This window comes from Artemia franciscana, chromosome 21 (assembly GCF_032884065.1).
Source record: "Artemia franciscana chromosome 21, ASM3288406v1, whole genome shotgun sequence".
Lineage (NCBI taxonomy): Eukaryota > Metazoa > Arthropoda > Branchiopoda > Anostraca > Artemiidae > Artemia > Artemia franciscana.
The window spans coordinates 1,559,053-1,586,900 of NC_088883.1; the positions used below are offsets into that span (position 1 = coordinate 1,559,053).

At 35.4% G+C, this 27,848-nt stretch overlaps 1 protein-coding gene across 1 annotated transcript in view; it reads right to left on the minus strand.

Annotated features, from left to right (window-relative positions):
• LOC136041001 (leukocyte elastase inhibitor-like) overlaps positions 1-24,495 on the minus strand; it is a 75,817-nt gene extending 51,322 nt beyond the window's left edge. The window contains exons 1-2 of the mRNA XM_065725494.1: positions 24,380-24,495; positions 7,173-7,855 (exon numbers count right to left, since the gene is read on the minus strand). Coding sequence (XP_065581566.1) covers positions 7,173-7,831 — 659 coding nt within the window. The 5' untranslated portion in view covers positions 7,832-7,855; positions 24,380-24,495. The remainder of the gene's footprint in view (positions 1-7,172; positions 7,856-24,379) is intronic.
• Positions 24,496-27,848: the final 3,353 nt, after the last annotated feature.

The window sequence follows — 27,848 nt, forward strand, 5'->3', positions numbered from 1 at the left end:
CTTAAAATTTGCTTCAATATTTTTTTTTAATTGAAGTAACATTTCCATTTGTAAAATATAAAACAAATAATTGTCCTTCTCCAACATTTTTCTGAACTGGTGACCCAGGACGAAGTTAGAGGTTGTAAAATCTTGTAGCATAAATCTAGGATAATTAATGATACTAAATAGTAAACAATAACATTACTATTACTAACTGCTCATTACAGCACCGAGCACAGCTCCGTTCAAAGACTTGCTCTTTACTCCCAAGCATTTTCGAATTTCTTTTTAAATTTCATCTTATGATTTCTACCTTCCTGATGGGAGGTGTTACTTTTAGTTTGACCTCAGATGGATGCAAAATCAAGCAAGACCGAATTATGAGCATTGATAAAACTAAATACTAAGAAATAACATATTATTGTTGATACTATTACTAATAGATGTTGCACTCTCTTTTTCTCTACCCCAATGGTTTTTTTTTCAAAGGCGCATTCTTCATCCCTCCAGTGAAAATCAGATTTCCTTTATATCCCTTCGCATGACCTCCTCTGACCCAGTACAAGCACGTACTGCTTTTAGTCTGGCTCCAGACAGAGGCACCACTTGGGATGGGGGTCTAATTACCCCCTTGATATTTTTTGCCATCATCCCCCTATATTTTGGGGATATACGTTTTTGGTATTTTCATTTCAAAAATCGAAACAAATTACCCCCTTCCTTAGATTTGTAATACTTTTTTCTATATTTCTAGTTAAAAGGGAAAAGTCCTTGTCTCTCTCCTACATTTTCCTGAAGTGGTACCTCTGGTCCCTGCAAATGTGTAGCGCAAAATGTAGGAAACAGAATTTTGTGATCAGCAAATCATATTAAAGAATGGTAAAGATTGATAAATGAAAATACTGATAGCACAAAATCGAGGAACACCAAATTTTGAAATTAATAAATCATATTAAAAAGTGATGAAATGAACATTGATAAAATTTAAAAATAAATCTATAGGAAGTGGCGGTTATTGAAGACCTATTTTTGAATAGAGAAAACAAGAACAGGGACTTCAATTCACAAAAAATGTAGGGGGACAGAGATTTTATAAATAAAGATATGAGTTATTTTTCAAAATCTGCAGGGGAGGGGGAATTTTTTGATTTTTTTTAATGAGAATACGAAGAAAATAGTCTTAAAAATCTAGGGGCACAAGTCTCCGCTTCTCCTACATTGCTAATACTAGAAAAATATTGATGAACGAATCTTTTTTATTCATACTATGTACGACTCTGTTACAACCACCGAACTGACTAATCACTGGTTTTGTTGACTTATTTAGTCGGGTTGTTTCTTTTCATGCAGATAAATACGATGGAGTGATTGGACAAAATAATACCAAGGTCACTAAAATACCAAAGTCACAAATGCTGATAAAAATAAACAATATTTTTCATATTATATGTGTTTTGTTCCTTGCTTTCAATCTCACACTTTTGCCGCAGAAAATTGAAATGATAAAGAAATTGGTCCAGACCTAACTTATTGACCAAATATTATCAGCTTATAGTATTTCTTTTACTCTTTTCCCGGAGTCACTCCTCAGATAGGGAACAATCAACCGCTAAAACTGCTTTAAACTAATCTATAAGGATTTTCATAGTCTTATACCAGCTGTGATATCAGTAACTTTCAGCATATGATTAAAATTATCTTAAGACTCAAGCATTAAAATTGATATTATTTTAATAACCGCGAAGTCATTGAACAGCATATAAAAAAGTGGTTTGATTTATCAGATGACATCTTGGTCTCAATAGCTATTATGCCAGTGGTAAGTAATATACAATTTTAAATTGGTAAAAACATACTTTAATTACTCGAAATGAAGAATAAATAAACTAAAATATGAACTCCGGATATCCAGTTATTTCTCTCTATGCAACGGAGAATTCAAGTTACGATACAAATTCTAAAGCTAGTCTATGCTGCTAATGGGAGCTGGTGTTCACCCCTCCCCCGGAAATTACCCCCCTCCCCGCGGAAAATGCCCACCAGGAAACAGCCAAGAGGAAAATAACCACCCATAGCTGGTTTAATGTTACTCTTTATTTTCATAATAACAGCGTAGACCAGAAATATTCCCAGAAATCAAGAGGGATTAAATGTCAATTCCACATTTTGGTGTGTTTTCTAAAGTTTTTTGTCCTCCCTCCCGATAAAAAATACGCTTTCCTCCACCAAAGAAAGTCTTGTACCACGTCCTGGGGATTACGTATCTGTTTCTACCTCCACCCTCCCCGCGTCTCACCCTTAGAGCTAATGCTGTATTAATTATGCTGTGATAATGGGAATTGGGATATTTTGGCATTAAAATTCACCCTTTGAGGCATTTCCCTCCCTCCCTAACTACAAAAAAAATAATCAGATAGTCCCATTGCAGAGGTTTAAAGCACATATATGCAAATGTTTTAAATAGTAAAACAATAAGGGAGTTTACCTAGGACGGTGAAATTGTTTTTAGACCTTAAAAATATTTCTGCTAGTTAGAGAGGGAGTGAAATACCTCAAAGGGTGCATTGCAATGCCAAAACATCCCAACTCTCATTGATCCTTCAGATAAATACAGAATAAGTTCCAAGGGAGAGACACGGGGAAGGTTCATGTAGAAATTGATATAAAATCATTAGGGCCTTATTTAGGACTTTTGTTTGGGGGATTATTTTTTAGGGGTGGGGGTGTCTAGAAAATAACTTTAAAAACGAATCAAAAATGCAAAACTCTAATAAATCCCTCTTGATTTCTGGGAAAATTACTGGTCTACGCCGCAATTAGTAACATTTAGCCCCAAAATAAGCAGAATTTATTTTGTATAGGAGTGGGGCTGAGTTGAGAGTTCTGGTCCGTTTTTTAATTTTTAATGCTACTCCTTACTTTCAGTTGAAAATTTTTTGCATATTTATTTTTTCATTGTTTTTTTTTTAAATAATGCTAGAAAATGCTGCGCCCCCTTTATGGAAATCTTCTTCCCCCATGACAAATTCCTCCATGGAAAGTATCCCCCACATAACCCCCTCTTCTTAACCCCCCTCCCAACCCAAAAAATACCCCTGAAAACGTCTTTACACTCCCCAAAAACCATTAAATATGCAAACACTGGTCAAAATTTGTAACTTGCAGCCCTCCCATGGGGACTGTGGGGGAGTAAGTCGTCCCCAAAGACATAGTTATAAGGTTTTTCGACTATGCTGAATAAAATGGATATCTCGGAATTTTGATCCGACGACTTTGGAAAAAAATGAGCGTGGGAAGGGGCCTAGGTGCCCTCCAATTTGTTTTGGTCACTTAAAAAGGGCACTAGAACTTTTCATTTCCGTTCAAATGAGACCTCTCACAAAATTCTAGGACCACTGGGTCGATACGATCACCCCTGGGAAAAAAAACAAAAAAAAAACAAACAAACAAACACGCATCCGTGATTTGTCTTCTGGCAAAAAATACAAAATTCCACATTATTGTAGATAGGAGCTTGGAACTTATACAGTAGGGTTCTCTGATACGCTGAATCTGATGGTGTGATTTTCGTTAAGATTCTATGAATTTTAGGAGGTGTTTCCCCCTATTTTCTAAAATAGGGCAAATTTTCTCAGGCTCGTAACTTGTGATGGGTAGAACTAAACTTGATGAAACGTATATATTTTAAATCAGCATTAAGATGCGATTCTTTTGATGTAACTATTGGTATAAAAATTCTATTTTTTGGAGTTTTGGTTACTATTGAGCCGGGTCGCTCCTTACTACAGTTCGTTACCACGAACTGTTTGATCAGAGGCTTAATGCCGGTCGGGATTTCAAATAAGACCTCCGAGTCATTAGGTCCTTCTAAATATCAAATTCCATTAAAATCTGATCACCCCTTCGTATGTTACAAATACCTCATTTTTTCTAATTTTTCCGAATTATCCCCCCCCCCAACCCCACCAAAGAGAGCGGATCCGGTCCGGTTATGTCAATCACCTATCTTGGACTTGTGCTTATTCTTTCCATCAAGTTTCATCCTGATCTCTCCGCTTTTAAGCGTTTTCCAAGATTTCCGACCGCCCCCCCTTAATGATACTGGATCTAGTCTGGATTTAAAATAAGAGATCTGAGTTTCCGGGTCCTTCTAAATATGAAATTTCATTAAGATACGATCGCTCTTTCGTAAGTTAAAAAATACCTCATTTTTCTGTTTTTTTAGAATCATCCTTCCCCCCAACTCCCCCAGAGAGAGCGGATCCCTTCCGGTTATGTCAGTCCCGTTTCTAGGACTTGTGATTATTTTTCCAACCAAGTTTCATCCCGATCCCTCCACTCTAGGCGTTTTCCAAGATTTTAGATTCCGCCTCCCCCCAATTTCCCCTTCACCGGATCCGGGCGGGATTTAAAATAACAGCTCTGATACATGATATTCTTCCTAACATCAAATTTCATTATGACCCGATCACTCCTTCGTAAGTTAAAAATACCTCATTTTTTCTATTTTTTCAGAATTAAACATCCCCCGAACAACTCCCCCAAAGAGAGCGGATCCGTTCCAGTTATGTCAATCACGTATCTAGAACTTGTGCTTATTTTTCCAACCAAGTTTCACTCCGATCCCTCCATTCTAAGCCTTTTCCAAGATTTTAGGTCCCCTCCTCAATTCCCCCAATGTAACCAGATCCAATCGGGATTTAAAACAAGAATTCTGAGACACAATATCCTTCCAAACATCAAATTTCATTAAGATCCTATCACCAGTTCGTAAATTAAAAACACTTAATTTTTTCTATTTTTCCGAATTAATGGGCCTCTTACTCCCCCACAGATGGTCAAATCGGAAAAATGACTATTTCTAATTTAATCCGGTTCGGTCCCTGATACGCCTGTCGAATTTCATCTTCCTAGCTTACCTGGAAGTGCCTAAAGTAGCAAAACTGGGACAGACAGACAGACCGACAGAATTTGCGATCGCTATATGTCACTTGGTTAATACCAAGTGTCATAAAGACCGTTCAAACACAAGGACCATTTAATTTGAATAAGAAGCTTGTTTTAAAACACTATACAACTTTAGCATAAAGAAGGGAGACGCTGAGAAGCGGGCATCCCTCCTCATATATGGAACAATTTAGTCCGTCTTAATTTTCGCTGTTGCTCCTTACTATCAGTAAAAAAAAAAAAAAAAAAAAAAAAAAAAAAAAAAAAAAAAAAAAAAAAAAAATCACTCTAACGTGAAGCGAGTATAAACTATCATGAATTATTAAATAGGACCTAAAGCCAAAAGAAACAACAATCAGCAAAACTAGAAAACAATATAATTTACAACAAATGAAAGAAAAGCCAAACGAAATAAAAATTCAAAGAAAATCCCTCCTAGTAGAAACCCCTCCCCTTCCAAGGAATTTTCTCCCCGGATTATTCTACCTGTGGAAAATCTCCCCGCCACCCCCCTTCCGCATTGATAACGAATCGTTTTTAAAGTTTAAATTCTGTGAAAATTGTCCCTGGGAAATTATTCTCGTGGAGCATTCTGCTGAAAACAAAATATATTTTAAACATTCTATTTATTTATTTATAAATAAATAATATTATAAATTACAATAATATTAATAATAATATTATAATAATATTATAATAATATAATAATTATAATAATATTATTATAAATAAATTTATCAATAATATTTATTAAATATATTTTAAAACAAAATATATTTTAAACATTCTATTTATTTATTTATAAATAAATAATATTATAAATTATAATAATATTAATAATAATATTATAATAATATTATAATAATATAATAATTATAATAATATTATTATAAATAAATTTATAAATAATATTTATTAAATATATTTTAAAACAAAATATATTATAAATATTTTAAACATTTATAATGTATAACATTAATAAATCTGAAAATAGTACTTGTGTCTTATAGCCACCACACTCAAGTTCTATCGAGAAGAGTTGCTTGGATAATGCTAATAAAATAAAACAAAATATGAAGAAAAGATAGTACTTTATCAACAAAATTCTGAAAGCTACGACAAAGAATTATGGATGGGGTCGCCCAAACCGCATTATATTAAATACGTAACCTAAAGTAACCTAACTTAACCTAACCAAAATACCAACTAAATTTTTGATTAAGATATAGCTACAATGTAGTTTCCCGCCGAACCCAATGTTGTATGGTATAAACACCATGAAAACATGTTACTGACTCATGTTCACGATACAAAAATCGCGATATTACCCCAGCCCATAAGATCTTGACCGTGGTGGCTATTCGATAAAAGTACTCCGAAAATTTGTAAGACATTCAGTAAAGATTTTTATTATATACTTACAATCAGTCTTTCATTGGTTCTTTTTGACAATTTTTGATAATATGGTTGTTGTTGGATATCATAGATGGCACCCATTTTAGTGTCAGGTAATGTCCTTTCCCCTTTCATATAATTCTACATTTTGATTTTCTGCTTCTACATTTTGATTTTCTGCTGGGCTTTAAAATGTTTTGATTTTAAATTCTTTAAATCTGCTGGAATACATCGGCTAATTATATGTGAACATTTGATAAGAATGAGTCACACGGTAAATGTCTTCATTGGATTCTTTGATTTGCTTCCCCGAATGACGTTGATTGAGTGACAAGAGATGACTCATTGCTTCCTGATTGGTCACGTGTTCTTGGTCCACGAAAGAGAGCAACTTAGCAAATGAATTATTTTAGGGGGAAGAGATAAAAACAAAACAGATAATTAACACGAGATATATAGTTGGATATTAAAAGAAGCCTATAAAATATATTTTTGCTTGGTTATCATCAGTCTATATTTTCATGACTTATGGGGAGCGAGGAACCCATTTGGAAAGGAAGCTACTGGTAATTAAGGAAGCTAAATACGAGCTCTTTTGCACTTACGGAAGTGAAACTATAGTATCAAATAGTCAAACTTTAGGGTAAAGAGCGAGATATTGAGGAGAGCCCCCCTCATATACGGAATAAGTTCTGCTTGGTTTAAGTTTTAACGTTGTTTCAGTTAAAAAAAACGTGTTATCTTATTTGATTTCTGATCGTTTTCAAACAAGGCTGAGAAATCGACCCCCCCCTCCAAGGAAAAGTAAGATACATAGAAAAGTCTATACATTTAACAAACAAACAAACCTTTCTTTTGATGATACGTAGAAAAGTCCTTTTTCAAACGTCATATACTCGTTAAAGGGAAACAGCCATTTTGATTCCAGGCTTGCAACATTCAATAACACCAGCTTCGGGTTGCGAGTAACTAACTTTAACCCAAAATCCAATTTGGTTTGGTTCTTCACCCATCGGTGAAGCAGATCCCCTGATAAATTCATTCTATTTCGAAAATCAATTTGAAATACATCTGCTTTAAATAATTTTCTAACTTTTTCTAGATATGGATGATTAATCAAAACAGAGCTATCAAGTAGTAAACCGTTAGCCATTCCAGAAAATTTTTGGTAAAACGGTGTTGAAAGTTCATGTGAAATAAATTTTGTTGTGTTGCTAATTTCAAACTGCGATAAACCATTCAAGTTCAGCACATTTTTAAGCTGGTCTTCCGTCCGAGAGTTGTCTTCTGCGCCGAAATACAGCATTGTCAGCAAAGAAGCAAGACTATATGGTGAGAAGCAGATATTTTCTTTTGACTGTTTAGCGAGTTGACTATATAAATTCACCGAAAATTCAAATTGGGCCTTTGAAAGTCGTTGAACCATCAAGGTAGGAGTTTCGGAGCCGAATGAATTGGACAAAATAAGATTGAAGACGAAGAAACAAAGTTGGAAGCACAGCCACATATTTGGGGTCGTAAATACATCGGTCTAGAATGGAACATATATAAATAAGTAAGGAGCATGTACAGTATGTAAGGAACAATTTGTAAGGCATATGTAACAATATGTAAGGAACATGTATAATTAATCAATGGACAACACTGACAAAGCTAAAGAAGCCTATAAAAGCGATGTATGCCATGAAAAAAAAAGACAATAAAAAAGATTTGCCCATAAGAAAGGGCACAACATATGCGATATATGACTGGTCGGGCGCGTTTGGTTATTAGGGTTTCTCTTTTCGTTTTTGTAAAGAAACAAAAGAAGCAAAAAGGCAGGGATATGCATAAATAGGCGATAAGGAAAAATAAAAACCTCTTTGATGCAGTTCGCACTGGATTTCCAACGCCTTCAATGTTTCTTTCAAGATTAACTTGGAGGTACAAGCAGGGTCAAATTAAGACCCATTAGAGCCCCATCTATTTTGACCTTTGTGTAATCCATCCAGGTCTGTCTAATGCAAGGGGACACGTATGGACCGCCAATTAGTAAATGGCGACCCAACGAGCATAAAAGGGAACTCCAATAGATAGGAAACGAAAAACACAGAGAGAGAGACAGAGAAAGAGAGAGACAGAGAAAGAGAGAGACAGAGAAAGAGAGAAACAGAGAAAGAGAGAGACAGAGAAAGAGAGAGAGAGAGAGAGAGTAAGGAAGGAGAAATGGGGAAGGTGATGAACTTGATTGTTATGACTTTTAAGAGTTGTTTTCACAAAAGAAAGCTAAATTTCTATACTATCAAAATTTAAAGACAAAAGGGAAGCGAAATATAATATAGCTGACCAAAAAAGATCTTCCATACGAATGGGCAACGTTTTACGCCTCTTCCTACCTCTTAGAGCTCATAAACTATTTCGTTGTTCCTCCTAATTGGGTTTAAGCCCAATCTCCCATTCCTACATACACGCCATCCTCTTTTTCTAAATTGGCATTTGGATCAATGCCCTCCTTTATTTCAACCCTGGCCTGCAATTTAAACACAACAACTTAGTGTGCAACTCCTAAGAGTAAAGTCTCTGACCTGGTCAACTTACTTATGTTTGTGGTATGGGTGATTATGCATTATGCCAGTTGACGCAATGGCTTTTCTAATGTTTTTCTGTGTTTACAGAAAGGAAACTTATGTAGTAAATGACGTATTCCTTTGGTTCAAACAATACAGGTGACTTAGTCAAAACATCTGTTAATTTTAAATATTGTCAAAGCATTTCCTTTTTTTTATATATTTTAAACAAACGATGAAGTCATAATGCGTGGCCACTAGATTGGTTTTTCTGATGAAGTCACATTTTACCTTTTTTTATTCCTGATTCATCGTTTGCAGCAAAACAAAAAGTTGCATTTTTTTATTAGATAAAAAATCTCACAAACTTAAAAAATCTAATCCTTTTAAAAGTCTAGAAACACTAATCTAAATTAAAATTTCTAAATAAAAATTAAAATCAAATTAAAAAATAAAAAAAAATAATGGGTACCAAGGCAAGAAACACCGCGGTTTTGTACCTGACACATTACATATTCTTAACGGCATTTATAAAACTCGGTTTCTTTCTCTGTCAACTTTCCCCCTTTTAATATGTCTGTTCGTCTAAAAAGAAAGAAGAACAAGGGTTGGAGATATCCGTCTCCTCTATGTACGGAGACTAAGGCTAAAAATTTAAAAGACATTCTAATATCTAGTGAAACCTCTAAAAGGTAAAAGTTAATTTAAAAAAGGGTACCTCTAGAAGGTACCTCTAATTCTACCTCTAAAAGGTAAGTTCACTCTTGATAAATATTAAATAAAAAAAACTAATTTTTTTAGCTGAAAGTAAGGAGCGACATTAAAACTTAAAACGAACAGAAATTACTCCGTATATGAAATGAGTTGTCCCCTCCGCAATCCCTCGCTCTTTACGCTAAAGCTTTAAATTGTTTTAAAAAGTAGAATTGTGGCAAAGAGTCAAACTTTAGCGTAAAGAGCGTGGGATTGCGGAGGGGACAACTCATTTCATATACGGAGTAATTTCTGTTCGTTTTAAGTTTTAATGTCGCTCCTTACTTTCAGCTAAAAAAATTAGTTTTTTTTATTTAATTTCTGAATGTTTTTGAATTAATACATTAAAACTTTTGGCTCTCCGCACATAATTATTAAAATGAAATTTGTATATTAATGTCTTTTTTTGGCTAAATGGCTTTCTATTAGTTTTGATCAGACGATTTTGAGAAATAAGGGGTGGAGAAGGAGGCTTAGTTGCCCTCCAATTTTTCGGTTACTTAAAAAGGCAACTAGAACTTTTAATTTTTAACGAACGTTTTTATTAGTAAAAAATATACGTAACTTAAGAATAAACTTACGTAACAAACTTTCAAAACCTTATATTTTTATTATGTATACGAGGGGATTTGTACCCTCGTTAATACCTCGCTCTTTACACTAAATCGTAAGTTTTGTCCCAATTCTTTAAGAATGACTCCTGAATCAGAAAGGCCGTAGAATAAATAGTTGAAATTACAAAAAAATAAATTAGCATAAAGAGCAAGGTAATTATCTCCTCCTAAATACCTCGCTCTTTATGCTAAAGTATTTTTAGAACCCCTCATATGCGTAATAATCTCTGTTTGTTTTAAGTTTCAATGCTACTTCTTCCTTTCATTTGAAAAAACGTTTTCATGTTTATTTTTCATTGTTTTCTTATAGTAATGCTAGAGAATCCTGCGCCCTTGTCATTGAATTTTTCTTCCCCCATGACAGATTCCTCCAAGGAAAGATCCTCCAACATAGCCCCCTCTCCTAAACCCCACCCCCAAACAAAATAAAATCCCCCTGAAAACGTTTGTACACTTCCCAATAACCATTACTATATGTAAACAATGGTCAAAGTTTGTAACTTGCAGCCCCTCCCCCAGGGATTGCGGGGGAGTGAATCATCCCCAAAGACATAGTTATTATGGTTTTCGACTATGCTGAACATAATGGCTATCTCAAAATTTTGATCCGTTGACTTTGGGAAAAAAATGAGCGTGGGAGGGGGCCTAGATGCCCTCCAATTTTTTTGGTCACTTAAAAAGGGCACTAGAACTTTTCATTTCCGTTAGAATGAGCCATCTTGCGACATTCTAGGACCACTTGGTCGATACGATGACCCCTGGGAAAAAAAAAAAAAAAAAACAAATAAACACGCACCCGTGATTTGTCGTCTGGCAAAAAATATAAAATTCCACATTTTTGTAGATAGGAGCTTGAAACTTCTACAGTATGGTTCTCTGATACGCTGAATCTGATGGTGTCATTTTCGTTAAGATCCTACGACTTTTAGGGGGTGTTTCCCCCTATTTTCCTAAATAAGGCAAATTTTCTCAGGCTCGTAACTTTCGATGGGTAAGACTAAACTTGATGAAACTTATATATTTAAAATCAGCATTAAAATGCGATTCTTTTGATGTAGCTATTGATATCAAAATTCAATTTTTTAGAGTTTTGGTTACTATTGAGCCGGGTCGCTCCTTACTACAGTTCGTTACCACGAACTGTTTGAAATCCTCTCATAGCTGCTCATAAGCCTGCGTTCACTGAGGATCTACCCAACTTGGATGCTTAGAAGATTGACATTTTAGCCCAGATTCCTAAGTAACCTTTAACTGGATTAAGTAACCAGGTAACCTTTGATTGCCTATATAATATTCTCTATTTGGGTTATTTTATTATATCTACATCCAATATTTTTCCATTATTCATCTCTTTTGAGTTTTTTCTAATTTTATGATCCTCTGCAAAATGTCCTCGGTACATAAATTCATTACAAGGGAAATTAGTGGAAGGAGAGGGAAGATCCTAGAATGAAAATGAAAATAGACTTTTAAGGGTAATCTCTAACAAACAGTTTGATGTTTTGTCAAAAATTAATGTCCCAATATCTTGCAAGAAACCCCTTAATACAAAAAAGGGATGGTGAATAATTTCCAAAAAATTTCCAAAAACTGTTGACCTCTCAGTAAAAAGCCAGAATGACATGAAAAATAGGGAAATTCAGTTGAATAAAAAAGATCTAAGTGAAAAGACGGATATTTTTTTTTTTTTGGTTGTTTCCAAGAAATTGTTTGGGGTAATCCAACTTTTTTTCCAGTCTTGCCAAGTTAAAGCGTGAAAATAAATAAGCAAAATAAATTAGTTAGATTTGAGACGCCTTTCGTCTTAAAATTCAAGGATTGATTTCCGGTGATTCCGAAAGGCAGCAGCACCTCTACTGGAGAGCATTACCTTTAAAGATGTTTTTGTAGCTTTTCCACCCATTTTTTTCTTTTTTTAGATATGCTGCCCGCTTCTGGCAAAAATTACACAACTGCATATGGACGACTTTTTTCTATTAAAAATTGATTTCTTGATTTTTTGAACATATTTGTTTTATTTATTTTAGGATTGGGAATAGGTTTTATTTGCACAATCTCTAGTAGTCATAAAACTAAATGGCGCTTGTGCTTACAAAAAAAAAATTTTTTAATCAAACGACAAAAAATCAGAAGACAAATAGGATAAAATCAACAATTGTTATACTTTGGTTAGTATAACAATTGTTGTACTAGCCAAATTTATACAACATAATACAACATTAATTGTTGCAATTAATTTAATATAACACTAATTTAATACAATTAATTTAACGAAATAATTTAATACAACATTAATCGTTGTATTTTCTTGAGATAAGGGGATTAAGTTTCAACCTGACCATTTAAATGATCAGGTTTCGTTTTGACTTTCACTGGTGCTTCAACGGCTCTCTGAAAGTATTTTGGGTTTATTACAGCATGATGTATCTATGAATCACTCTTTCGAATGTCAATCAAACGTTTGGCAAAACTTTCTTTTATGTATAAAGTAATGGGCCATAACACCTAACCAATCACACGAGCCTGGTATAACGGGTAGTAAAGGTAAGTATATCCCTTGACTGCCTTTTCAATGATTCAACCATAGGTCAGTCAGTTGGATTCTGATCATCACAAGAAGGAAGCACTCTTTTTCACAGCTAGGTTGTCGAGTCGAAAGTTTCGAGATTTTTTCTTTGTTTCGGGGAAAGGACTTCTTTTATGGAAGGGGTTGAGATAACTGCTTCCAATCCAAACGAAATTGTAAATCACCCAAATATCGTGTAATCGTCAGCCACCATAAATTTCGAAAAATTCCTTCTTTTTGCTATTTTTTTAAAAAAAAACTCCTCCTTCTTTAGATTTCGAAAAATACCTTTCTTTGTATCTTGTTTTAGAAAAAGAAAGAAATTATTGCCCCACCCCCTAAGTTCTTTTAGAGGGAATCTCCATGGAAGATTAAGGTCATTCCTTGCCACGTGATGTATACTGCAAAAATCAAACCTCTCTGTGACGTATAAGTCGACATACCCAAAATACCATCAGTGAGCCTTTAAAGTACCAAGGAAAAAAATTGCCCCCTAATCTCATTTTTGGTCAATTATTACCTGAAAACCGTGATATTCTAAGATTTTTCTCCTTTTTTTCGAAGTTACACAATTTAGTCAGTGTTGGCACGTCGAACCAGGAAGACAAATAAACAAAACTAATTAATTAAGTTTAAGAAAGCTTTTTGCCCTTAGAATTAAACATTACCAACGTGTTGATTCCCAAAGGCAACTACGCCTTGGAAGAGAAACTAAATCTTCTTAAGCTGTTTGTTGCCATATGTTTTTGGCCCATTTCTTGCTGATTTTTTCTCGACATTACTTTTCTAAGTTTTGCACTCGCTGCTACCAAAAACTATATAATCGCTGCTACCAAAAACTATATAACTGCATATGGAAGCCTAACAAATAAAATTTCAAATAGGGATAAGTCCTTTCATTAAACAGTGAAAAATAGATACAAAAGTTCTGGATATTTCGACCAAATACGTCAGTGATCATCATCAGCAGATAAACGTCGTCATTGTATAAGGTCTATCTGATGACGACGATCACTGATGTATGTCGTCAAAATATCCAGAACTTTTGTATCTGATGTTCACTATCTAACGAAAGGACTTATCCCAATTTGAAATTTTATTTGTTGATCATAGAAAGGCAGTGCGGTCTCAAAAAAATATATATGGAAGTTTTTTCATCAATTTTCTTAACTTTTTAAGATATTTATGTTTGTATAAGTTTCTACTTAACCAATTCAAGCAGTAAGATTTGATTTACACAGTCCTTGGTACTCTAATTGGAAAACAAATACTATACAAAAATTAAGATTTTGTAAAATATATAATCAAATACTTTTTTATTTGGATATGTATCAGTTTTCAAGAATATTCGCACCTAGTAATGCATTTATTCGAGTTGGCAATAAAAGATTCTTCGAGCGTAAACCACAATCTTACGGTGGGTGCACACTAAAGTGTAAGAACTTGTGCTGTGGGTATCTATTTTTCTATCTATTCTATTGGTTTAAAACTTGAACTTATTAAACAGTCTAACATGTATGTGATGTTGGGGGATGATTTGGTGCAGCGCCCCAAAATTGTTTAAACATTTTAACATGCATAAAACTTATATTATTTTAACATGCATAAAACATAAACACTTTAGCGTAAACAGTGACGCGTTGAGGAGGGGACAACCCCTTTTATATAAGGAATAATTTATGTTCGTTTTAAGTTTTCATGTCACTCATTACTTGCAGTTAAAAATTTGTTTTTTTTATATTTAGTTTCTGAACGTTTTTGAACTAATGCTGTAGACAAAGTTTTAAGGGAAGAACAGTGCGGTTTTAGAAAAGGTAGAGGATGTGTCGACCGAGTTTTCACTCTTAGGTTAATAATTGAGAAGTCCCTTCGTTGTCAAACACCTTTTACCTCAGTTTTATCGATTATGAGCAAGCTTTCGATTCTGTTGATAGAATAGCGTTAACAAAGGTCTTATCCTTGCGTGGTATACCAGAAAAATATATTAAAGTGATTTGTGATATGTACGATAATAATACTGCTGCGGTTAAGGTAGGAAATGACGTTAGCAACTGGTTTTGTAAGGATTAAATCAGGAGTTAAGTAGGGTTGTATTCTATCCCCCTTTATATGGATCATTTTGATGGACTTCGTCTTAAGGAGCACAGGAAAGGCAATTGGAGGCCACGGAATCAAATGGAGAGGAAAAACGCTCCTGGACTTAGATTATGCTGATGATTTAAGCATTTTAGATGAAAGTGTGAGCAAAATGAATGAATTTTTAGAGGTTTTGCGAGTTCAGGGTGCTAGAATAGGCAAAATTAATGTGAAGAAGACTAAGTCACTAAGGCTAGGAATAAGCGAGGATGAGAAGGTGACGTTGGGTAATGAAAAGATTGATAAGGTTGGCAGCTTCACTTAACTTGGTAGTATTATTAGTAAGGACGGTGGGAGCAGTGAAGATGTTAAAAGTAGAATAGCTAAGGCTCAGGGTGTTTTTTCGCAGTTAAAAAAAGTTTGGAAGAATAGAAAGATAAGTCTGCAAACCAAGATTAGAATGTTGGAAGCTACAGTGATGACAGTGGTCAAATCTGACTCTGAAGCATGGGCGCTCCGAAAACCAGATGAAAATTTGCTAGATATTTTCCAGACATTGCCTACGGATTGTTCTGGGTACCCGGATGACAGACCGTATTTCAAACAGTAGGTTGTACGGAAAATGTGGTTCAATTCCGCTTTTAAGGGCTATAAAATAAAAAAAAACTAATTTTTTTAGCTGAAAGTAAGGAGCGACATAAAAACTTAAAACGAACAGAAATTACTCCGTATATGAAATGGGTTGTCCCCTCCGCAATCCCTCGCTCTTTACGCTAAAGTTTGACTCTTTGCCACAATTCTACTTTTTAAAACAATTAAAAGCCTTAGCGTAAAGAGGGAGGGATTGCGGAGGGGACAACCCATTTCATATACGGAGTAATTTCTGTTCGTTTTAAGTTTTAATGTCGCTCCTTACTTTCAGCTAAAAAAATTTGTTTTTTTATTTAATTTCTGAACGTTTTTGAATTAATGCATGTTTGGTTTTGGCTCTCGGCACATAAATTATTAAAATGAAATTTGTATATTAATTCTTTTTTTGGCTAAATGGCTTTCTCTTAGTTTTGATCAGACGATTTTGAGAAATAAGGGGTGGAGAAGGAGGCCTAGTTGCCCTCCAATTTTTCGGTTACTTAAAAAGGCAACTAGAACTTTTAATTTTTAACGAACGTTTTTATTAGTAAAAAATATACGTAACTTAAGAATTAACTTGCGTAACAAACTTGAATAATCTTATATTTTTATTATGTATACGAGGGGGTTTGTACCCCCGTTAATGCGTAATAATCTCTGTTCCTTGTAAGTTTCAATGCTACTCCTTCCTTTCATTTGAAAAAAATGTTTTCATGTTTATTTTTCATTGTTTTCTTATAGTAATGCTAGAAAATCCTGCGCCCTTTTTCTTTGAATTTTTCTTCCCCCATGATAGATTCCTCCAAGGAAAGATCCTAAAACATAGCCCACTCCCCTCAGCCCCACCCCCAAACAAGATAAAATCCCCCTGAAAACGTCTGTACACTTCCCAATAACCATTTCTATATGTAAACACTGGTCAAAGTTTGTAACTTGCAGCCCCTCCCCCAGGGATTGTGGGGGAGTAAGTCATCCCCAAAGACATAGTTATTAAGGTTTTCGACTATGCTTAACAAAATGGCTATCTCACAATTTTGATCCGTTGACTTTGGGAAAAAAATGAGCGTGGGAGGAGGCCTAGATGCCCTCCAATTTTTTTGGTCGCTTAAAAAGGGCACTAGAACTTTCCATTTCCGTTAGAACGAGCCCTCTTGCGACATTCTAGGACCACTTGGTCGATACGATGACCCCTGGGAAAAAGAAAAAGAAAAAAAAACAAAAACAAATAAACACGCACCCGTGATTTGTCTTCTGGCAAAAAATACAAAATTCCACATTTTTGTAGATAGGAGCTTGAAACTTCTACAGAAGGGTTCTCTGATACGCTGAATCTGATGGTGTCATTTCCGCTAAGATTCTACGACTTTTGGGGGGTGTTTCCCCCTATTTTCTTAAATAATGCAAATTTTCTCAGGCTCGTAACTTTTGATGGGTAAGACTAAACCTGATGAAACTTATATATTTAAAATCAGCATTGAAATGCGATTCTTTTGATGTAGCTATTGATATCAAGATTCAATTTTTTAGAGTTTTGGTTACTATTGAGCCAGGTCACTCCTTACTACAATTCGTTACCACGAACTGTTTGATAATGAAAGAAAGGTTGAGATGGCTGGGCCACGTTCTGCGGATGAAGGATGACAGATTGTCGAAGATTGTCCTTTTTGGCCAACCGTCTGGGGCTACACGAAAAGCAGTTCGTCCTTGTATGGGTTGGGAGGATGTCATAAATAAAGATTTAAAGGAAATGGGAACTTCCTGGGAGGGTGTAAAGAGGGAGGCCTTGAATAGATTAGGCTGGAGGAGGACCGTGCGTAACTGCGTTGGCATCAGGCGGCTTGGTTCTGCAGTGAGTTATTATTATTAGAAGTAATAGTTTGAACTAATGCATGTTTTGATTTTGGCTCACCGCACATGAATGAATAAAACAAAATTTGCATGTTAATTTTTTTTGCTAAATGGCTTTCTCATAGTTTTGATCGGACGATTTTGAAAAAAAGGGGGTGGGGGAGGAGGCCTAGTTGCTCTCCAGTTTTTGGCTACTTAAAAAAGCAACTATATTTTTTTTTTTTTTTTTATACGAACGTTTTTGTTAATAATAAACATACGTCTCTTACGAATTAACTTACGTAACGACCATATTTGTGTATTTTATTACGTATATAAGGGGGTTCGTCCCCTCGTCAATACCTCGTTCTTTACACCAAAGCTTGAATTTTGTCCCAAATATTTAAGAATGACCCCTGAATCACAAAGACAGTAGAATAAATAGTTGAAATTTCTAAAAATTTGTTAGCGTAAAGAGCAAAGTGTTGTAGAGGAGACGAACCCCTTATATACGAAATATTTTATGTTCTTTTAAGCTTTAATGCTTCTCATCACTTCCAGTTGAAATTTTGTTTAATCTATTTTCTAATTTTTTTTTAATAATGATAGAAAATCCTGCGCCCCCTTCATGGATATTCTCTTCCCTCAGGAAAAATTCCTCTATGGAAAGATCCTCCAAAGTAACCCCCTCCACCAAACTACCCCCTCCCCAACGTGAAAAAGTCCCCCTGGAAACGTCTGTACATTACTATATGTAAACAATGGTCAAAGTTTGAACTTTCAGCCCCTCCACCGAGGACCGTGGGGTATTAAGTCGTCCTCAAAGACATAGTTATTAAGGAATTTTGACTAAGCTGAACAGAATGTTCATCTCAAAATTTTGATCCAGTTACTTTGGGGGAAAATGTGAGTGGGAGGGGTCCTGAGCGCCCTCCAATTTTTTGGTCACTTAAAAAGGGCACTAGAACTTTTAATTTACGTTAGAATGAGCCCTCTTGCGACACTCTAGGACCACTGGGTCGATACCATCACCCTGGGAAAAAAGCAAAAAAACAAACAAATAAATGATCTGTCTTCTGGGAAAAATTCAAATTCTACTTTTTTGTGGATAGGAGCTTGCAACCTCTACAGTAAGGTTCTCTGATACGCTGAATCTGATGGTGAGATTTTAGTTAAGATCCTATGACTTTTAGGGGGTTTTCCCACTACTTTCTAAAATAAGGTAAATTTTCTCAGGCTCGTAACTTTTGATGGGTAAGACAAAACTTGATGAAACCTTATATATTTAAATCAACATTAAAATGCAATTCTTTTGATGTAACTATTGGTATAGTGGTAAAGTGGAAAAAATCGTAAATGAGGGAAGACCTTTTAGAGTGGAGGTTATAAGCCTCTCACTAGAAAACTCAGAAAAAGTGCGCTGATTTCAATAATTCGTAGTTTGAAAAAGTTAGCTATGTCCGGGAAAGGGTGGAATGTAGGTTAATTTGTTTTATTTCTTTTTTTTCCATCAATGACCAGAATAGTAGGCGGTAATAGAATATTTAAAAAGGGCTCACACTAACAAAAATTGGAAGTCCTAGTAGCCTTTTTACAGTGGGTGCAGTGAAGATATAAAAAGTAGAATAGCCAAGGCCCAGGTTGTTTTTTCACAATTGAAAAAAGTTTGGAAGAATAGGAAGATAAGTCTGGGCATCAAGATTAAAATCGCGGAAGCTAAATTGATGACAGTGGTCAGGTATGGTTCTGAAGCGTGGGCGCTCCACAAAGACGATGATTTGATAGATGTTTTGCAGAGAAATTGGCTGTGGATTCTTTAGGGTAATCGACTCACTGACTGTATCTCAAGTAGTAAGCTTTAAGAAAAATGTAGGTCAATTCCTCTTTCTAGGGCTATAATGAGAGGAAGGTTGAGATGGCTAGGACGCATTCTGCGGATGAAGGGTGTCAGACTGCCCGAGACCATCCATGGCGGACAACCGTCTAGGACTAACCAAAAAAGCAGGTCGCCCCCAAAAGGGGAGAGAGGCTGTCGTAACGAAAGATTTAAGATAAATGGGGATTTTGGGAAAGTGTAAAGAGGGAGGCATTAAATAGATCAGGATGGAGAAGGAGCGTGGGTAGCTGTGTTGGCATCAGGCGGCTTGATGCTGCAGTGAGTTGTTAGTAGCAGCATTAGCAGTAGAAGTAGCTGGAGTAATAGTAGTAGTACCCTTGTCAAATAAAGAGTGAAATCCTGCAAAGTGATATTTATTGCCAGTTCACACGTAAACAACACATTGGGCCAAGAACGCCAAAGAGCTATCAAATGAAAATTATTAAATAGCCAATCGGCTTAAAACTGTCAGAGAGCTATTTATTTGGTGTGTTAGTTTTAGGTTCCATCGCACCAAATGGTGGGGATCTTCCCTAATCTTCCCTAAAAATATAAACAGTACATACCAAATAAACAACTGTTATAAGCAACTATTTTTAATCTTCATTTGACACAGTTTATCCATTTGAATCTCATCTAATTTATGTATAGTAATGGTACAATTGCTGGTAGCAACTAGGTGGGAGGTTGTTGAATTTTTTTGTACTTACAGGGATTGGGTGCAAAGCCTAAAGAAGTTCATTTGTAGGGCCAAATTTCCTAACTTATAGAGGGAGATCAAGTAAATATAGAGTAGGAGCTGAAGGAGTGGTACAGTTGCTGGCAGCAACTAGATGGCAGGTTGTTGAATTTTTTTTTGTGCTTACGGGTGTTGGGTGTAAAGCCTAAATAAGTTCATTTGTAGGCCCAAATTTCCTAATTTACAGAGGGAGATTCAAGTAAATACAGAGTAGGAGCTGAAGGAGTGGTACAGTAGCTGGCAGTAGCTAGATGGCAGGTTGTTGATTTTTTTTTGTGCTTACGGGGGCTGGGGGTGAAGCCTAGAGAAGTTCATTTTGAGGCCCAAATTTCCTAACTTAGAGAGGGAGATTTTCAAGTAAATTTAGAGTAGGGGGTGAAGAAATGGAAAATTTTAACCCATAGCCACCCTTCTTTCTGAGGAATATATTTGAAATAAGCCTAGAATATGAGTGTTTGGGGATGATGACACCTGCTATTGCAAAAAAATTTGGATGTAAAACAAAAGCTTAGATTCATATACAAACGAGAACAGAAAGGGGAGGAGTAAAGGGCATTCGCCAATATAAAGTATTCACAGAATCCCCTTAACGACGTGTAAATAATGACATATTGTTTAATTTTTGGTATTTCAGGCCCTTGCACAGAAATATTTTGAAGAATTTACTTTTCGCAGATGTACTCTTCTCGAAAATTGTCAAATAAAGATTAAGCTTGAACATATACAGTTAGGTTGAAAAGTTTGCAACCTTTGGATGAGACGGGTAATAGTAACTAACTATAATTTAAGGGTAAAGCTTATTAATAGAAATAATCCGAGAAGGAAGTGGAAAGAGTGATCTTATCGAGCTAGTGATCCGAAAGTGATTCTGAGACGGCAAATCAGCTTCAGACTCTGAAACACTATTCTAACAAACTTTAGTTTTCAGAGGCCATAGTTTTCATAGGGCCTTTAGAGACCTTTAGTTTTCACAGGCCATATTGGCCCGCGTAGTCCTGTTCGTTCCTAACCACAAACTGTCGACAAAAATTATTTGACATTATTGACTGTTTATCGAGGCAAAGCTATCCATCGTAGAGCATTTATGAGTATGTACCTGCGATTGGGGTAGAGACTAATCGGATATTTTTATGTACTGGGTGAGAGATAAAAGCCTAAAAGAGTGTACTTTATTAAGGTCAATGTAACTGTCGATGAGAGGTGCTTTAATTGAATATGAATTTGACTTCGATTAATTTAGTGGAAAATACATTTTATTTTTTCTTGGCATCCGTTAATTTAGTGAAAATATCTTTTGTTTCTGTTTTTTTTTTCAGCAATTGAAATAGTCTTTACATGAAGCTAATAAATTTGGATATGTTATTGTCATATTTTAGTGTTAATAATTTTACTCGTGCAAAGAAATACGGTCTGTCAATAATAGTGAAAAAAAGGTGGAAAATTGTTTGAGAAGGGTGGCTTCCCTCTAAAATTATGGTTTCGCCCTTTTAAATTACGGCAACCAATATACCATTTTAAGAAAAAACATCAAATGGATCAACCAATAGAAAACTGCGATTTCCTCTGCTCCGTTGAAAAACAGTTTTCTTTCATTCTTATTGGTTGAATAGATTTCCTAGTGTTTCGTAAAGTGATATATGAAACAGGGCAAGAGGAGTAAAAACGCCGTAGAAAAAATAGGTTATGGGTAAAACCCCCTCGGTAACTGTGACATGTAAACTAATTTTGTGAAAGGATGTGAAGTTAAGTACGCCTAGAAATACAGCCAGAAATTTAATGGTTTATAAGAAATACTACGATTCTGAACAGAGCGTTATTTCTCAGAAATATCGGAGCCATTTAAACTGTCAGCTCAGCACAATGTCAAAGTTTACGTAACTTGATCCATTGACAAACTATAGAGAAAGAAGAACAAACAAAAAACTAGGATAGTCACCTGGACAAACATTAAAAGGAAAAAATCCCCGCTTTCATCTATACACATCCCGCATGTATTTTGATTTGATATTTTTTCTAACTAATCTCTGTCCTATTCAATAAATTTACAATCTTTCATCAAGAAACAACACAAGTCACGAAACAACATAAGTTTACAACATAGAAATGAAATTATGAGAAAAGTCAAATTGTCAAACGTTCATAGCCTAATTCTTGAGATACTTGTCAACCCAAAAAGGTCTTCAATAGTTTTTTTTATAGCCTGTTTTTTGATTGGCAGGCTATATGTTTTGTTTACTTTTCCTCACAAAAAAAAACTCTATAATGCTAACTCAATACTAAGCAAAAGTCTGAATGGTGATTTATGGGCATTTCTGAGACATACCCCAACTTTGCTATTTGTAAATAGTTCGAAAGCAAAATTTTTAATTTCATAACTGATGTTTTTTAAAGTTTGGTTTGAGATTGAAATTGCAAAACCACATTACAAAAGTATTCAAAAGATTTAGCTAAATGTATTTGAAAGGAGTTTAAATATCAAAAAAGGAAAGATATACAGCTTAAGATACATTACTGTAATTTCACTTAAATTTAGGAGAGGGCAACAAATGCATCGTTCAAAATTTAGAGGGGGTAAATTTTGTTGTTGTTTACAACTGAAATACCACTCCACCAAAAAAAAGAAATCAAAAGAAGCACAGAAAAATGTACTCTTCAAAACACAAGGAAACTCCTGGGGATTCCAATGCCCCTCTGAGGACACCACTGCTCTGTAACAGAACATTCACTGAAATTCATAAACATAAAATATTCTTTTTCTATATACAGTAGGGCTCCCACTTTACTATTCGACACAACCGCACGCCCTCTCGAGCCTACTCTCCTTTCAAATTACCTGTTAAAATTAGCTATTCAAATAACCGAAGTTTTACACAGTTAAAAATTCCGGATTGCCCCTGTAAGTGAACCGTTAAACACATAAGAATATATGAATGGCTTCGGCATAGAAATATAGAGGACTCTCCCCCTGTGACAATGCTGGAGATTCACCAGAAAACTTTTGAAGAAAGACATTAAATTTAAGAAATACCATAATTCAAAAATTGTTTTTAAGAGCATCAAAACCCCTCTTCAAATTTTAAACTAATGATCGTTTTTTTTTTCGATTTGGTATGCTGTATAGCAATTAACCAGAAAACAAAGCACTTATGTCGAGCTCAAAAATCCTTAAGTTAAGGTGAAACAAGAAACATTATCGTACTTCGGAGGTTCTGGGCCAGATTCCTCCTCAAAAAATCCAATATGTTATATACCCAATATTTTTCGCGTAATTTATTCTTTAGCTGAATTTATCAAGTAATATTTCAAAGATAAAACACTCACAGTTTAGACAGTTCTGAAAAACCTTTCACAAGGAAAAATTGTAAAAGAGAGATTAATAAATACATTTTTTTAAAATAATGCTTTCTTTTTTTTTACTCCACTAAAATGTGAGGTAACAGTATTGTTTTCACCCGCATCTGAAATAAACACTATAATAAATAAATAGTAGTATTTGATTTTCTGATTAGTTCTTTCTCCAAATATAACGGTCACTACCATGGAAAATGCCCCCCCCCCATTAATGGGGCCAAATACAACCCTAAGCTATATACAAATACTACAGGACGACGCAGAAATAATGGAATTCTTATTTCATAATGTACAGACAGTTTATATGACTGATACTTTTCTATTTACTTCGATTTTCATTCCTGTTTTTTAACCATTTGCAGATAATGTATTGATCGCACTTTTATTATTATTTGACAATTACGTGATGATATGGATCGGGTTAAGAATAAATGCCCGTTAAACAACAGACGTGGTGATTCAAGCAATTAAAAACAATGGGTAAATATATTATTAGGGCTATATTTGGCCCCATTACGAAAGGGGAAATGAGGGGCATATGCAACGGAGTGACCATTATATTTGGAAAGAGTGTTGACTGGAGAACCGAATTAGATAACTTCGAAGATAACTTCGAATATGTGTTCGAAATATTCAGTTAAATAATTTTATATCTATTCACTGTCAATAAAAAGGTTTCATCCCTATTTTGAACTGTTTTACTTTCGGAGAACCGAATGTTCGGCTCTATTGTTATATAGCGTTCCCTTTAGAAGAAGGCCTAAACACGAATGTTAACAAGTAACTTATCTATTATTATTATACGGTAAAATTCTAGTTAATTGACTTCTTGCTATCTTGGAAAGGGTTTAGGTTAGGAAAATAAAACTTTCAGGGATGGGTCTACAGGCTAGAGTTTGTCCTGGGTAATTAACGACGATTCTTGACTACTATGGTCCCTGCAGTGCATTCCTGCAGCGTGATTCGATCTCTGGGTCCCGTATTACCAAGCTAAGGTGAAATCCACTGCGCCACCACAGGACAGACTTATATACTCTTCTCACTAGGCTACCTCTTCAAAAAAGAAGGGGGACTTACCTATTTAAAAAAGAATATCACAGTTGGTTGTACAGTCTTAACTCCATCGTCTACACACTCATTAGACAAACTGTGATGGGCATTGTTTCTGGTTTCCTCTCTACTGAAACACTGCTGCCCGGAAAAAGGCGGTTCAAAACTCTTGAGAAGTATCAAAATTATGTTTACTGTTCCATATCACATTAGTGCCAAAAGTTGTTAGTCCTCGCTAAATTTCATAATAAACTAATACACGCTTTTTCCTTTCCTGTTGCTATGCTATATCAACGCCTACCCTCAAAAACTCATTGTCATCATCATCAAATTAATGAACAAATTTGCAGGCATGGAGACTGGGGGAATTCCCTTTTTATTTGTACGAAAAGAATTCTAAAGAAAATTGGGATACCTATGTCCAACAATGTTTTTTTTTGTGTTTTCAAATACCATACCTGGTCAATCCTACGCACAATTTTTCGTGTGTGTGTTATCATATACTCTTTTCTGATCATCTCAAGAATTATACCTTTAGGTTCTTGGGCCAAGGAAACTAATACACAATAGGAAATAGAAAAAGAAATGGAAAGGATTATTTTGTGTGTGTGTGTGTGTTTTCAAATACAGTAACTTTCTTCTGATTGGTTTGAGATTTTCAAGGATTGTTGTTTAGGCCAATGGGACCAGCCAACAATGTCTTTTATGGTGCTATCAAATACTCTACCGAAAAAACAACAAAAACGTTCTGATAGTCGCTTTTTCTTACCTTAAGAATAGGTTTTATTGGGTTTATACCACCTTGAAATATCAAATTTAAGATTAAAAGTCAGAATTATTTAAGAAAAATTGTGCTGATATAAAAACAAAACAGCACACTAATTTGCGCCACGAAATAGGTCAACACGGTAAATTTGTGGAACAGGAGTGCATATTACTTGGGTGGGGGCTCATTCATAATAAGTCTCAAATTTTCAGTGCTCTTTTTAAGGACCAAAAGTGATTGGGAGGCAGCCAGCCCCCCTTCCCTACGTCAAAAGTTCTAATAAGTATGTCTGCAAGGTCGATATTACCTCCGAAGGCCAGGGGTGTTATTTTCTAAGGGACAGGGGAGAAACCACCCCTCAGACCCCAGTTTTTTCTCCGATTGAAATTTAGTCGGAGAGACCTACATATTTTATAAATCTTCAGAATTTTTTTCAAAACTATGATGGATATTATGATGGGCATATTTTAAGCATCCACAAAAATAGATCAGTTTTCTTTAGTATACCCCTACTTTTATGATACTATGTGGTTCATCTTTCATTTTTCACTTCGTCATTTTCACTTGACTTGGGAACGAATTTGCCCCCTCCCGCCAGGAGCTTGACCAAATTACGCCAATGTCGCAGCCACAGAGGGAAATGTCCCTTAATGAAGTTAATTATCCATCGTTCACTGATAGATTTTATTATAAAAGAGTTCGACTTGTTCAATTAGCAGGAAACTCTTAGGGATCATTCGTTAGGCCAAAGTTTCTAGAGTTTTCCCAGGGTGTACTCAGTACACGGCACACATAGCAATGAAATCAATTGACGCTCTGTGGACCCGAAGTGTAAAATTATCCGTAGTAACTCATGAATTGCCAAGGGAATTGGGTCAAAACTTTCAGGGCTTGCTGCGGACGGTTTAGTAGACCCCAAAAATCCACTTGGGAAGGGGGGGGGATATAAAGGTAGATCAAATTCATTCTCACAAACATAATCTGTATAATATTTTTTCAATATTAATTTATTTTCAACCCGTCAAAGAGTACAAAAAGTACATATAGACGGAGTACAAAATAGAGAAAAAGACAGAAAAGGAAATAACTAAAAAAAAGAAATAAAAAAAACCACTTAACAACGGTCATGTAAATACAAACCGAAACATCATTGTGAAAGAAGATGGTGCCCTGGATGAAAACTGATTTCAAAGTAAGTTTCATCGGAGCTATTTTGTATTTGCAGATTAATGCTGAATTTCGGGTCCAAAGGGGTGAGACAGGGCATTCCCTCGATTGAACAATTTGAGATTTTGAATAGTCCCACCTTTTCTAATTGTTCTCTCGGTTAGATCTATGGTCAAAAGTGGGGCTAGGACAGGATGGATGACCCCCTAACTCCATTGCCATCGCAAATGCTCGACCTTCAGTAGATTTATCTATTTTCTCTCTTCATTTAGCATGTTTTTCCTCTGTAGAATTTCCAATTTACGGCGGGGCTTGTGACACCTCTTGGTAGCGTTTCAAATACAGCTGATAGTGCAGAGAGAAGTGATGCCAGGGACCAGCCTGTACCTTTGAAACTGTGAATGGCAGTAAACAGCAAGTAAAGAACAATCATTAGCGGCATGAACCGAAACTCCGAAAAATACCGATGACGCATATATCAAAAGAATCATTTTTATACAGAGTCTAAATGTGTAAGATTTATTAAGTCCAAACTTGCTCACATGAAAATATTGGCATACAAGTATTTGTATAATCAGAGACAGCATACTAGCGCTGCTTCAGTAAAGAACCATAAGCCTTCAGCGTATTATTTAATGCTCCTCGCTTGGTATGGAAGGCATGGTCACAACAACTTCGGAGGGTCCTCATTCGATTAAAAGTTGAGTCGTCTTTTTAAGAGCCGAAAGTTACTGAAGGGTAGCCAGACCCATCCCGTGCCCTTTACTGCTACTGTCCCTCCTGTAAACCCCAAAAGACATCCAAAACATTGGGAAAGTAAATTTGCTAAAATCATTGAAAAGTTTAATAAATATGCCCTCTAAAATGACATGAATCACATAGCCCCTGGGGCAAAGGCCGTAAATGATGCAAATTACCCGTAGTTCAAACTAATTGTTGGAAGTAGGTGGAGGAGCGAAAAATTGCTACAAGTCTTCTAACTCAGCAGCGTCAGATTCGATAGAGATGAGTGCTCCCTGTAATTTTAGTAAAGGTATTAGTTTCTGAGAGACCTTGCTAATCAACTCTTTTTTATGGATTTATTATTAACGATGAAGCCAGAATGATGGCCCAGAGTATAGCGCATTTTCATCTCCCATGGTACAAGAAAATACGAAGATTTACCACCACAAAGTTAAAGCCTCTATCTATTGGCTTAACATTCGTCAACCGGTAGACATGGAAATGTAAACAAGTTAGTTTGAAAATTTAAATTTTGAAATGTACTTTTCACCACCCTTCCAAAAATCTATGGCTACTCAACACAAAAAATTGAGTAGTCCTCTTCGTAAGGGAATAAACATGCCTTCTATATTCCTTAAGTCCTTCTGATAGATAAGAAGGCCCAGAAGCTGACGAAGAGCGACATGTTCCCTCAATCTCTTTGAGGAGTAATCTTGAGGGAAAGAACATAAAAGTAGTGAAATGAACGGATTGAAAACAAGCGAAATCACAAATTTAAACAGAAACCTTATTTTAAATTCAGATACCTAATTAACTTGGCTTCTGGAAAGAAAGTCAAAC